Genomic DNA, 12,066 nt, shown 5'->3' with positions numbered 1-12,066 from the left:
GTGAGTGGGTCTATTTGCATTTAACACTTTGCTCAATAAATTGTATTTATCTTAGTTTAAGTGGTTCAAGTACTTCTACTTGACTCTTCCCCTCCTCCTGTTCTGCCCAGCAACATTTATGTGATTTGTTTAACAATGAGGAAGTTGTCTTGTATCACCGTCAACTTTGATACTAAAGGCGAGAGAAACAAGGCAGAACACAGAGAAGTACAGACTGAATATGTTCCTTAAAATTATAATAATTTTGTCTACAGCAGCCTGCGTCGAGGCTGAACGTAAGTATCGCTATTTCCCATTACTGGATCATCTATAAACTTTTATCTTGTTAGATTTATTTATGATTTATTTGTTTGTAATTTAGAGTATTTTAACACTGTGTTTTTAACTGCGTTGTCACTTGATCCTAGGAAGTCATACACTTTATTACACCTATGGATGTTTTGACTCCAGTGATACTCAAATCTGTGCAGCATTCGATGGTGATGAAGTAGGGTATGCAGACTTTAAAAAAGATCAGCTGATTTGGGAGACCAGAATTCCCATAAGTTTTCGTTTTCCGTACGCTTACAAATATGCAGTACATTTTCGGAGTATGTGCAAAAGGGACTTCTCCATGTGGAAGCCAGACGAGTCCGTAATAAAGAAAAAAGGTCAGTGAAACTCAAACTGTTATGTTTCCTGTTCAGTTTTCATTGTTTATGCTGCAAGTTTTTAGATCTTTTTTTTAAGCCAGAAAGTTGAATTTAAGCAAATCATGTGTTCATTTAATTTAGAACCACCAGACTTCATCATCTACCCCAGAGATGAAGTGATAACAGGGGAAGATAATACCCTCATCTGCTTCATCAACCACTTCTTTCCTCCTTCGATCAACATTAAGTGGACCAAGAATGATGTAGAAGTAACAGTGGAAGACCCTTTCATCAAAACTTTGTCCAATCCTGATGGGACTGCTTATGTTTTGTCCTATCTCAACTTTGTGCCAGAGAAAGGAGACATCTACAGTTGCACTGTGGAACATGAAGCACTGGACGAGCCTCAGACCAAGTTTTGGGGTGAGAACAAAAAAGCTTCAGATATTTTAACACATATAATACGGTTTAATGTTGAGAATTCATTTCTTTCTGCTGTCCTCTGCAGAGGTTGAAACAGATGAGCTCAGCAAAGGTCCAGCTGTCTTCTGTGGACTTGGCCTGAGTCTTGGATTGCTTGGAGTTTTCATAGGAACCTACTTTTTTTTAAAAGCAGGGCACTCTGGTCCCACTGGTTGAGATGTATATTTTATAGAGCTCAGATTTCATAATTCTTAGTTTGTTTCCAGCAGGCATAAGACAAACCTGAACTTTCCCATATTTTCATCACTTGTGTTAGTTTGACTGATTTGTTTTAATCACTGTAGTAAAACTTCTGTTTTCTCATTACTCATCGTGTGCAGTAAAGCTAAACAGTGATATTGGTGCGTTTCACCTTTCACACAGTCATTTTCAGTTCTGCACGTTGATGCTCAGAGTTAGTGTAGAGCTTGAAGTCTGCGTTACTGGTTTTCTTGTTTTTAGCACTAAAATACACCTTATTAATGATCAATCACTATAAAATCATAATATGTGCATTATGTCAGATTAAAGAAATACAAATGTGAAAAATTTTGATGTGCTTTGTTTCTATTTATTTTCTGAAACAAGTAAAACTAGACCAGAAAAACAAAGTACCCATAAATATATTAAACACATTATTTGTTATAGAGTCCTGAGAAGTCTACATGATTGTGCGTCAAGATACTGTACAGGCATTATGACTGACTACATCTTAATTATAAAGTAAAACTGACAACTCATCAAGTAAAAAAAATGAATAAATTGATGCCAGTTACTTTGGAAACTCACTGAAAACTCAGATACCTTTATCATCATTAGTGTATCTCTAATGCTACAGAATCTTCCTGTTAGCACTTTGTGAAAGTAATCAGAGTTTAATTGTTTGTAAGACATTAGTAATCAGTTACACAAATCATTTAGGTGTCTTGTTTTCAGGACATAATTTGAGTTTTCATTATAGAGTTCACTTTAAAAAAAATGTTTTTCACAAGAGATGCAAGAAAGGTGAAAGCATATCTTATCAGTGTTTTCTGTAGGCTGATTTGTGTAAGCTAATTTAAAATCCTAACATTCATCAAGTCGATTGCTGCTAGAGTTAGGTTAATATCTCTTTATATGACATTTTGATTTATCTGGCAAATCAAAATGATAATGAAACAAAAACTAGGAGGCCAGAATCCAAGGCAGTGTTAGATTTAATATTGCGGGACCCAGTAGAGTGGTAGGTGTAAACAGTAGAGGATGTAATAAGTGAAAGTTTCTTTATTAAAACAAAGGATAATTCATTTAACACAGATTACGAGCTTCGACTTAGTCAACAAGAGCAAAACATAAATGAACCTAGACTTAAGGGGCAAGTCCTACATGAACATCCTAACTGAGGGCAGAAAGACAGGCCAGGGCAGTGGAGATGACAGCGTGGCAGATCTGTGGGAGAGGAGAGGGCAGTTGGGGCAGGAAATCTGAGAGGAAATGTGCTAAGCAGTGTTCACAAAGTGGCTGCAACAATGCTTTACTTGGAGTCCAGACTAGCTGGGGTAATGATTAGCGGTGGGTCGAGTTCCCCGGTATCGCTTCATTAAATCCTGAATGAATTTTTAAGTATAATTGCATTTTGCCAGAAACGGCAGAATTTTAGGTTAAAGACTAAGACACAAAACTATTATAACAACAGCTTAAACAGCAAATGAGAGCAGGTAGACGGATTCCGCAACAAGATGTAAACACAAAGTGCGGATCCCCCCGTTGGCCTGATGTACATGGACATGGTGTCAGGTGCTGAAAGCATATATATGACAGATTCTAAAGCTGCAGGTTTTGTCACTCTCCAACTAAAATTCACTGAACCAGCAGGAAATAAATTCAAAACTATGCTTCACTTTTGATAAACATTGCCATGAATTCCCTCTTACCAACAATGCGGAGGGTAACAGCTGTTCCTCACAAACACCCCAGTGACTCATGAACGGAGACCTCCTATGACTTGAAATTAAGGAAAATACACTTTTTTAGCATGTCGCCGAAATGCCTGAAACTGGGTGCATGTGAAGAGGAAAACTTCTGCAATATTTGTAAAAACAGCTGGTTTAATCTGAAAAATCAAAAGACTGGAAGACAGAAAACATTCAGCAGTAACATAAGGAAACAAGATGCCAACTCATCACAACTCACCTACTCTTCGATGGAATGTTGTTTCCTTCTGTCAAATGACTTTCTTGGCTATGTGCATGACTGCTAACTTGTGAATTCAAGTATATTCTTTTTTATTTATATAGCACCAAATCACACAACAGTCACCTCAAGGCACTTTACATTGTAAGGTAAAGACCCTACAATAATAAGGAGACACAACAATCTCAGTCTGCTGTCTAATTAGTTAGACAATGCTGAGAGCTTTAAAGTAGTTTTGACCCCCAAAATGCTCCAAATTACAAACTTTAACTTGTTGCTTTTACTTTTTCTAGTGTGATTTTTCTATATAGTGTCATTTAGGATTTATACATATTTAACCTACCGTTTAAAACGTTCTTCTTTACTGTCTCAACACAAAATCCTCCCACATCTCTCTACTGTTTTTGATAGTCAAACAACAGTTGGATTATTGACATAAGTCACTTCATCTAGTATTAGTGTAGAAACAAGAACTAGCTAAACAAAGGGGCAAAGCCGTAATCATTATCAGTTATTGTCATAAATGTAATGGATAGAGGGAGTTTCCACTGAGTGTTTTGCTGATATATGAGCCTATCTGCTTTCTCTTCCTCGTTCTGGTGAACATATAAATGCCTCAGATAAAGTCTTCTTCCTGTATCACCTTACAACACACATGAAACATGTACACTCATAAGTTTATCCTGTGTGTTGCTTTCTCTCTTTTCAGTCCAGGTGAGCTGCAAAGGTCTGCTGTTTGAACAAATCAGTGAAATATTAAATTTCAATCATCATGTTTAACATCAGTACATTTCTTTCCTTGAATTTCAGTTCTCACAGATGAAGACTTTTACCAAGTAAGAGCATGCTGTACATTCAAAGGTCCACAGTCTGAAGAAACCGAATACACAGTAAGTTATTTTTTTAATAAGAACTTGATGATGGAGTACAACAGCACAAGAGGCAACTGGACGGGATTCACAGCGTATACAATTGAAGCAGCAAAATGGTGGAACAGTGATCCCTTTGATGCACTAACAAGAAAGATTGAAAGGAAACTGTTGTGTATGGACACATCAGACCTCATCCAATCCATAGGTAAGAAAGAGATTTGTTTCTTAATAATGTTTTAAAATGTTCAATGGAGTTTTAATGATGTGAACTTTTTACATCAAATATTTTTATGATAATATTTCATGACATAAGATTATTAGATTTATTTTACTGTAAATAACAATAGTGCTTTGTTATTTTTGCTCAGTTGCATGACATTACAGTTAATTTCCAAGTATGCCATAATTGACAACATGCTCTGCTATGATGCATTACACTATGTGTATTTGAGGAATACATCTGTGAGCGGAGAGGGTGCATTAATGTATTTTTTTCATCATAAACATGAAACTTCTTTACTTTTTAGATAATCTGACAACTATACCCACCGTCAGACTAAAATCAGTGAAAAGGCCTAATGGCGAGCACGCATCTACGCTTGTGTGCAGTGCCTACAACTTTTATCCAAAACAAATCAGAATGATGTGGATGAGGAACGGCCAAGAGGTAACCACAGATGTCAGTTACTCTGACGTGATGCCTAATGGTGACTGGTACTACCAGACTCATTCCTACCTGGAGTATTTCCCTACTTCAGCAGAAAAAATTGCCTGTATGGTCGAACACCTTGGTCTCTCCGAGCCGATGTTTGTGGTCTGGGGTAAGTTTGCAGCTGTGATGCCAAGGTAGAGAGATAAAACTGAAGCCGCATAATTACGAGTTTCACTTTTATCTCACTGTTTCAGACCCCTCCCTCCCAGTGGAACAACGAACTCGGATAGCTGTTGGACTGTGTGGACTCGTGATTGGATTTGTTATTGCAATATCTGGAATCATCTACTACAATAAGAAGTCTGCTGCATACATCACTGTGTGTCAAAGTAAGGAGTTTGTTAGAAGTGTACATAACATAACATATTCTGATCTAAGACTGAAAGCCTCGGGGTGCCCAGCACTCAGTAACTTTCATGACTTTGTCTCTTTAACCTTCTGTTTTCAAGAGAATCCTTAAAAAAACTGTTCCTATTCTTACTACAGCGCATATCATTATTAATTAGATCTGTTGCCTCATCATCATCATCAATTTTTTCTATGCTGCTCTTGCTGTGTTCATAAATTGGGCCTTTTCTGTGGTTGCAACAACATTAAGTTTTGCTAACTTAGTAAATCTGACCAATAGAGTTGTTAAAATGATAAATATGCTCTTCTTTTTAACAGGACAAGTGTTCATTCCTGTGGAATCCCTTCCTGAAGCTGGAGCAACTTAACAGCCTGAGCAAACACTATTAATACAGGCACGCTCCATCCAAGGTGCCCCAAATATCACAGCTCTCTGAATAATGATGTCTGTTGTGAGTGACTGGGGCTTTGCATTTTTTACCTACGGGACAGAGGATACATTTGTAATGTAGTTAATACTCTTATACAGTATAGTAATATAATTTTATAGAAAAATGATTACACTGTATCTACTGGCATTAACCCTCATTAAGCAGTAAACCCTGTGAGTTAACCAGTGGTGAAAGTGGAAAAGTAGAAAAACCCTGGAATAATAGGATGGTTCAAAAGCTACCCACAGTATGCACACCCACATGGTACCTTCCTAGCAATTAAGTAAGAGAATGATTATCTCAAACTATATAGAACCAATTAACATTTTGTTTATTAATCTGAATACCCTGAAATTTTATGATTTAGTTGAATATAAAATGGCACAGATAATGTATAAAGGACAAAATAACTTGCTTTGCCGCAGTACTCAGAAGCTGTTTAAAGTCAGAGAAAGTCAATATGACTTAAGGGGAACAGGTTTCTTTAAAAAACAAACAAACAAGATAAGGACAAACATAAAGCAGAGATGTGTTTCTATTAGAGGAGTTAACTTGTGGAATAGTTATGACAGTGATTTAAAAAGGTGTAGTTCATTTTCCTTGTTTAAAAACATGTTTAAAAATAGAGTATTAGAAAAATATATAAATCAAGAATGAAAAGAGCAATAATAATAATAATAATAATACTGAAACTCTTGGTTGTTTTGCTTTGATATAGTTACTTATCTAAGGTGGAAAGTTTTTTTGTTTTGTTTTTTGTTTGTTTTTTTTGTTTTGTTGCTTTGCTTTGTTTTTTTCTTTGCTTCGAGCCCTGTGTAAAGGAGCCGCATGGGTTGAAAGGGTTGACGTAATAAGCATATGCTTCAGCCTATACCTTTTGATTAGCCTTGTCTTGTGCTTTCTTGCTTTGTGGTAATCTTTATTCTGTATTCACTGAGATATTTGAATGCTAATCAAAAAAAATCTCATCATCGAGGCATCAAACAAAGATCTACCACAGGTCCAACCGGTGGGGATACTTACCGCTATACCAACAAGGAAGGCTAATATATGAGAAGATGCAGTACCCAGAAGGTAATGCAAAGAAGCAACATTCAGCGTCTGGAGGTGTAAACAGTTGGAAACAGAGTTGAATCCGACCTGATAATAAATCCACAACGTCCATGGATCACTCTATAGATAGACAGAGAGATACTTTATTGATCCCACAACAGAAATTATTGTGTTACAGCAGGAGGATCAAAAGAATAAAGAAATACAATTTTATATAAATACAACAATGATTAAAACAAAAAATCCCCAAAGAAAATAAAAATCAGGTTAAGTTAAAGGAAACGTAAAAGTACGACTGAGAGCAATTTCAGAACAAGCAAGAAGCACTCAGAGTGCAAACCTCTGCCATGGCCTTCAATCTTTGGGCAGTATTTACTTTTAAGGGAATAGTGTCACCTAAGTGGTGAACAGTAAGAGGATAAACAAGTTTTAGTAAAAACAAAGGTAGCATTGTGTAAAACAGGAACTGATCTGTTTGGAAGATGTTCAGCAGCACTAAGAAATAAACCAGATGAAAACCCACAGGCGCTCATTTAAGCACACCTGTTCTTTGATGTTATCGCTTTCTGCCAATCACTCTGTGGCCAAGTACCTTATAAAGGCACTTAAGTTCAGCCTTACACCATTTGGCAAAGGCCTAGTGCTGTCGCTTTACACAACCTGATTGACACGCACACACATTCTGAATTCACCTCTTCAGAATGTAGTTTCCTCATTCCTCTTCAGAATGAGGAAACTACAGTTTTTTATAAACCACATGCCGAGTTGAGAGTTAGAGACATTCAGACTTCATGTGGCCTTCATATTAGCTCAAGAACAGTGCATAGAGAGCTTCAACAACAACACTCAAGACAGAGCTTATGATATCACTGCAGTCAGCCTCTCTGATACTCTAGCTGGGGTCTCTGGACTGTTCCTCTGTCTGATTTTAAAACTTGAGGCGAGGTTTGCTGTGATTCTGTGATTTTTATTCATTTATTTTGTTTTTATGATTTTATTCTGCTGAAAACACATGTTTATAGATTATCTTTCTCGCTTTCTGTTTTTTTTTTGTTTGAGTATGCAGCCATTTGCATCTCTGCAAGTATGTATGTATGTTGGAATGAATGTCTGACTGCGTGGTGAAATATGTGTAATTATCTTTAATGTGTGGCTTTTATTTAAACTGTGAATAACTGTAACTCTGTGTTTTGAAGAGTGCTATACAAATAAAGCTATTATTATTTGTGATTGTTGATAGATCCATCTGTGTTTAGAGATATTATTTCTATATCATATGTAGAGATTTTTTTGCTGGCAGTCAGATGCAAGGAGCAGACAGTCGGTGGGGCCCTCGAAGGTGGTGTTTTTCACATGTAAAAAGAATATAGTGTTCAAAGAAATTGAATGAAAACTTTTTAATCAGACTATATTGTCAAGTCGATGAAACTTCTGGAATATTGATCTGGTCAGTTAAGTAGCCAAAAAAGTTGATAATCAATTTTAGCTGCTTTGGTTTTTGTTGGAGAGTGATCCATGTGCGTATGGTGAATGAATCAGCTTGCTTGGCTGATGGTAGAGAATAGAGATGAAGTATACTAGGAACTAGGAGAAGCACAAGGAAACTACAGACTGGGATTGAACCACAAACTTTCCAGTTAGTAAGAGGCCTGCTCTACCACATGAGCTACAGGAACCTTTTGTCATTGTCATGAATGTCATGGAGAGAGTGTATTTCAACTGAGAATTTTGTTGGTGTATCATACTGTTTGCTCACTTGGCCAATTCTATCAACCATTATGAGTGATTAAAAAAGCAAGGGACTGGTGTATCCTGCCCGGAAAAGGGTTACCCGGGCTCCACCCTGGAGCCGTCCTGGGGAGGGAGCGTGGCAGAGAGCACCTGGTGGTTGGGCCTTAGTCCATGAAGCCAAGCCTTGTGCAGCCCTAACAAGCTACATGAGCCTGCCCTCATGCGGGTCCACTACCCATAGGAGGCACCGTAGGAGTTGGATTATTGTGTATTGAATGGTGGTCAAGAGCGGGGTCTTCGGTGGACCTATCCCTGCCTGTTGAGGCTGGCTGTTGGGACATGGAACCTGTGTTGAGGAAGGAGCCTGAGCTAGTGCTTGAGGTTGAGAGATAGATACTAACTAGATATGGTCGGACTTACAGTTTGGGCTCTGTCTCCTGGAGAGAAGCTGGACTAGAGTCTGGAGTTTCCCTTGGTGAGAGGACTGTAGTTTCCGCTTATGTGCTGAACGGCAGTTCAGAGTACCCGGTCTTCTTGGAATCATTTGGTGGGGTGCTCGAGGGTGCTCCATCTGATGACTCTGTTGTCTTACTGAGCTTCAAAACTTACATTGACACAGAATGATGATCTGTTCCTGAGTCACTGACAAGAAAATCCTCTCAAATGATTTGTTGCTCTCATGGTCCTACACTTTCCTAAGAATTAAAACAAGAAAAAGTTTTATCTACCAGCAGGGAATTGAACCCTGGTGTCTCACATGCTACTCTAGTAAGCCGTGCCCCATCATGAACGTGCTGCAGTACTAAATTTAACCACAACAGTGGTTCGAGAGGCTGTTTCATTTATATACACCTTTGTGTTTCAGGTTCGACATCAGACAGCGCTCCTCTGTGGTCAGAGAGGGTATTACATCCATACTAAAAAGAGCAACCATAGATAATTTAAGGATTAAGAAATATGGGTTTGTTCAAAATCACTACCCTTTCAGCTTGTCCGTGGCCAAAAGTGTCCACCAACAGATTAAGTCTGTAATTTTTATTATTTTTATATTGTTGGTTTTTTTTTGCCATTTTTTCTGGATAAAGCTTTTAACTAACTTCAGTTCTTTTCATAAATATAATTTTATATCATTGCAGTGCTACTGGAATTTCTTGTATTATTAATAGTAGAGTCTGCGACATGCAATTGATTCACATCAACATTGATTATAATTCTTTGTTATTTTTGTGCAGGGAGAGCAAAATCATAAAAACTCCCCCTCAGCTTGTTCGTGGCCAAAAATTGCCACCCCTTGTTTATGTTTACAAAATGCTATAAAATTAATATATATTTAAGAAAATTGCACTTTCATTCAAAAAACAAAATTGCATTCAAATTCAGAATTTTAACCCTTTAAATACCAGTTAGATCAGCGGTCTCCAACATTTTTTGCGCCACGGACCGGTTTATGCCCGACAATATTTTCACGGACCGGCCTTTAAGGTGTCGCGGATAAATACAACAAAATAAAACTAGTACCGGTACCGAAAAAAAGAAGATTTATTCATAACACACGTGAAAAGACCCAGGAAAACCAAGTTAACAATAAAAACGATAACAAAATAACGCTGAAAACCGATAAAAACCCTGAAAACCATACATTTCAAACCTGAGCCTCAACTTTCGCGGCCCGGTACCGAACGACTCACGGACCGGTACCGGTCCGAGGCCCAGGGGTTGGGGACCGCTGAGTTAGATCACAGAATCCTAAGAACTCATAAATGGAAAAAAAATCAAAAAATCCCAATTTTTTTCCAAATAATACATGCCATCTGATTTATTTCCTAACCATGATAGAGGTTAGATGTATAGCAATAATTAACAGTATCAATGACTTTTATGCATCTTTGTTTTTTTGTGCAGTGACAGAAAAACAAAAAAACTCCCTCTTAGCTTGTTCGTGACCAAAAATGGCCACCCCTTGTTTACATTTACAAAATGCTATAAAATTAATATATATTAAAACATTCTTCTACTTTCATTGACTTGATTTTTTAAATTAGCACCAGTCCTAGTCACGAAAACCAAAATATAATTCAAATTCAGAAATTATACCCTTTGAATACCAGTCAGATTATGTATTATTTTTTCAGCATATGAATGATGAAACCTAATATTTTTTAATCATCATTGCAGGTATTATTATTATTATTATTATTATTATTATTGTTATTATTTTGGATGAATGGCCAAAAAGAAAATCACACATGGTGTGTTAGTAGCCAGAAAGGCAATTTAATGACCAAATAACCATTGAAATGACCACTAAAATGATCAAAATTTATAGTTCAGTGTGTACGCTCCTGTGTGCATCCTCATTAGCAGCAAGATGTGTTAACCACAGTAGTGTGGTTTTTGTGGGCACACTTTCCACACCTGGTGCAAGGGGCTGCTGTTCCAATCCTGGAGGTGCGCCTTTTGCACCTTCTTTTCATTTTGTTGGTGGCTTGTGGGTCACACTCTGGTTCAGACTACCGTATCTTGAGATCAATGGCAGAAGTTGTTGAGGTCACCAGCATGTGCCCCAGCTCTTCCAGGATCACTCTTCATTTGTGGGTTGTAGAGGAGTCTCCCACTTCAGTGAAGTTGTTTCCAGCAGGACAAAGGCATCGTATCCCAAGACATCCAGGAGATTGGAGAAAAGAGCCAGCAGCCATCAGTTAGTTTTCTTTCAACAATTCGAGGTGCCAACATCCTCTCTAAGTTATCTAAGCTGTATTTGTGCCTATTGTAGTCCAGGATTGCTTCCTCTATTCCACATCACTGACTGCTGGTTCCCTGTGTGTTGCTGTCAAAAGAAGCACATTCCTCTGTTGCTTTGGCATGTGGGATATCGCCGTGGTAGTTTTGGTAAAACCAAAGACAGACAAAATCTTCCCCTGGGTTGTTTGCCCTGTGCCAGTTTTCATCTGAGGAGTTACTCTGCCAAGGTGACCGAAGTAAAGACGTTGTCCTCGGAGCTCCTCTGTCAGTTGGAGCCTGAATCCCTTTCCCTTTTTTTTACTTCCTGAGAACTTCCAGTGTTGTCATCCAACATGCTATGTATTGCTTTATTCTGGTGTAGGCTCACATTTCCACTTCATGTATAATCCTCCAATCCTCACACCGTTGCCTCTCGTGCAGGTTTGTAAGGGTGCACAGCAGCTAAAAGATCTCCTTTGTTATAAAAAAGTCAGAAGTAGATTTCATGCTGCTAATGCAGGGAACTGCATAAAGGGTGAGCCCTGGTTTGATATCAGTGGGTACTGGATTGTAGAGCAGTCTCTCTTCAGTAGTGGGACCCACATGGTTTTCCCTTCATGAGGGATCCACTCAGTTGCCGGCTCCTCATTCTCAGAAAATGCTCCTACGTTCTTTTCCATCAGCTGCTTGGCCTCCACCTCCATGCCCCCCAACCCCAATACTCCCCCAAAGAAGAGGATTCAGGCACTGGCTAGTACTCATCATCAGTGGTGATGCAGTCAGCCTCTTTGGAGATTGTCCCCTCATTTTCTGGAGAGGAAGTTTTTTCATCTTGGGCAGATGACTTTTCTTCAAGGGCAGAGGACTGCTTGCTGTCCTTGCTCTCTGACCAGATCATATAGACAGTGCTTGAAGCAGTGATGACCTTCTTG

General features: G+C 38.3%; 2 protein-coding genes across 2 annotated transcripts; both read left to right on the top strand.

The window, feature by feature from the left end:
* Nucleotides 1-206: 206 nt before the first annotated feature.
* Nucleotides 207-1,437, top strand: LOC102795122 (H-2 class II histocompatibility antigen, A-Q alpha chain-like). The gene is made up of 4 exons (XM_006781031.2): nucleotides 207-275; nucleotides 408-650; nucleotides 774-1,055; nucleotides 1,141-1,437. Exons 1-4 carry the CDS (start codon nucleotides 221-223, stop codon nucleotides 1,269-1,271), a joined length of 711 nt encoding a protein of 236 aa, XP_006781094.1. The 5' UTR covers nucleotides 207-220; the 3' UTR covers nucleotides 1,272-1,437.
* Nucleotides 1,438-3,928: 2,491 nt separating this feature from the next.
* On the top strand, nucleotides 3,929-5,576 carry LOC102794840 (class II histocompatibility antigen, B-L beta chain-like). The gene is made up of 5 exons (XM_035907979.2): nucleotides 3,929-3,980; nucleotides 4,077-4,343; nucleotides 4,666-4,959; nucleotides 5,045-5,179; nucleotides 5,517-5,576. The coding sequence occupies exons 1-5, from the start codon at nucleotides 3,929-3,931 to the stop codon at nucleotides 5,564-5,566; spliced, it is 798 nt and encodes a 265-aa protein (XP_035763872.2). The 3' UTR covers nucleotides 5,567-5,576.
* The last annotated feature ends 6,490 nt before the right edge of the window (nucleotides 5,577-12,066 follow it).

The sequence above is a fragment of the Neolamprologus brichardi genome, chromosome 17 (genome assembly GCF_056152115.1).
Source record: "Neolamprologus brichardi isolate AB-2024 chromosome 17, ASM5615211v1, whole genome shotgun sequence".
Taxonomy (NCBI): Eukaryota; Metazoa; Chordata; class Actinopteri; order Cichliformes; family Cichlidae; genus Neolamprologus; species Neolamprologus brichardi.
The sequence above is the reverse complement of the archived record's forward strand: the minus strand, read 5'-3'. Positions and strand labels throughout refer to the sequence as shown.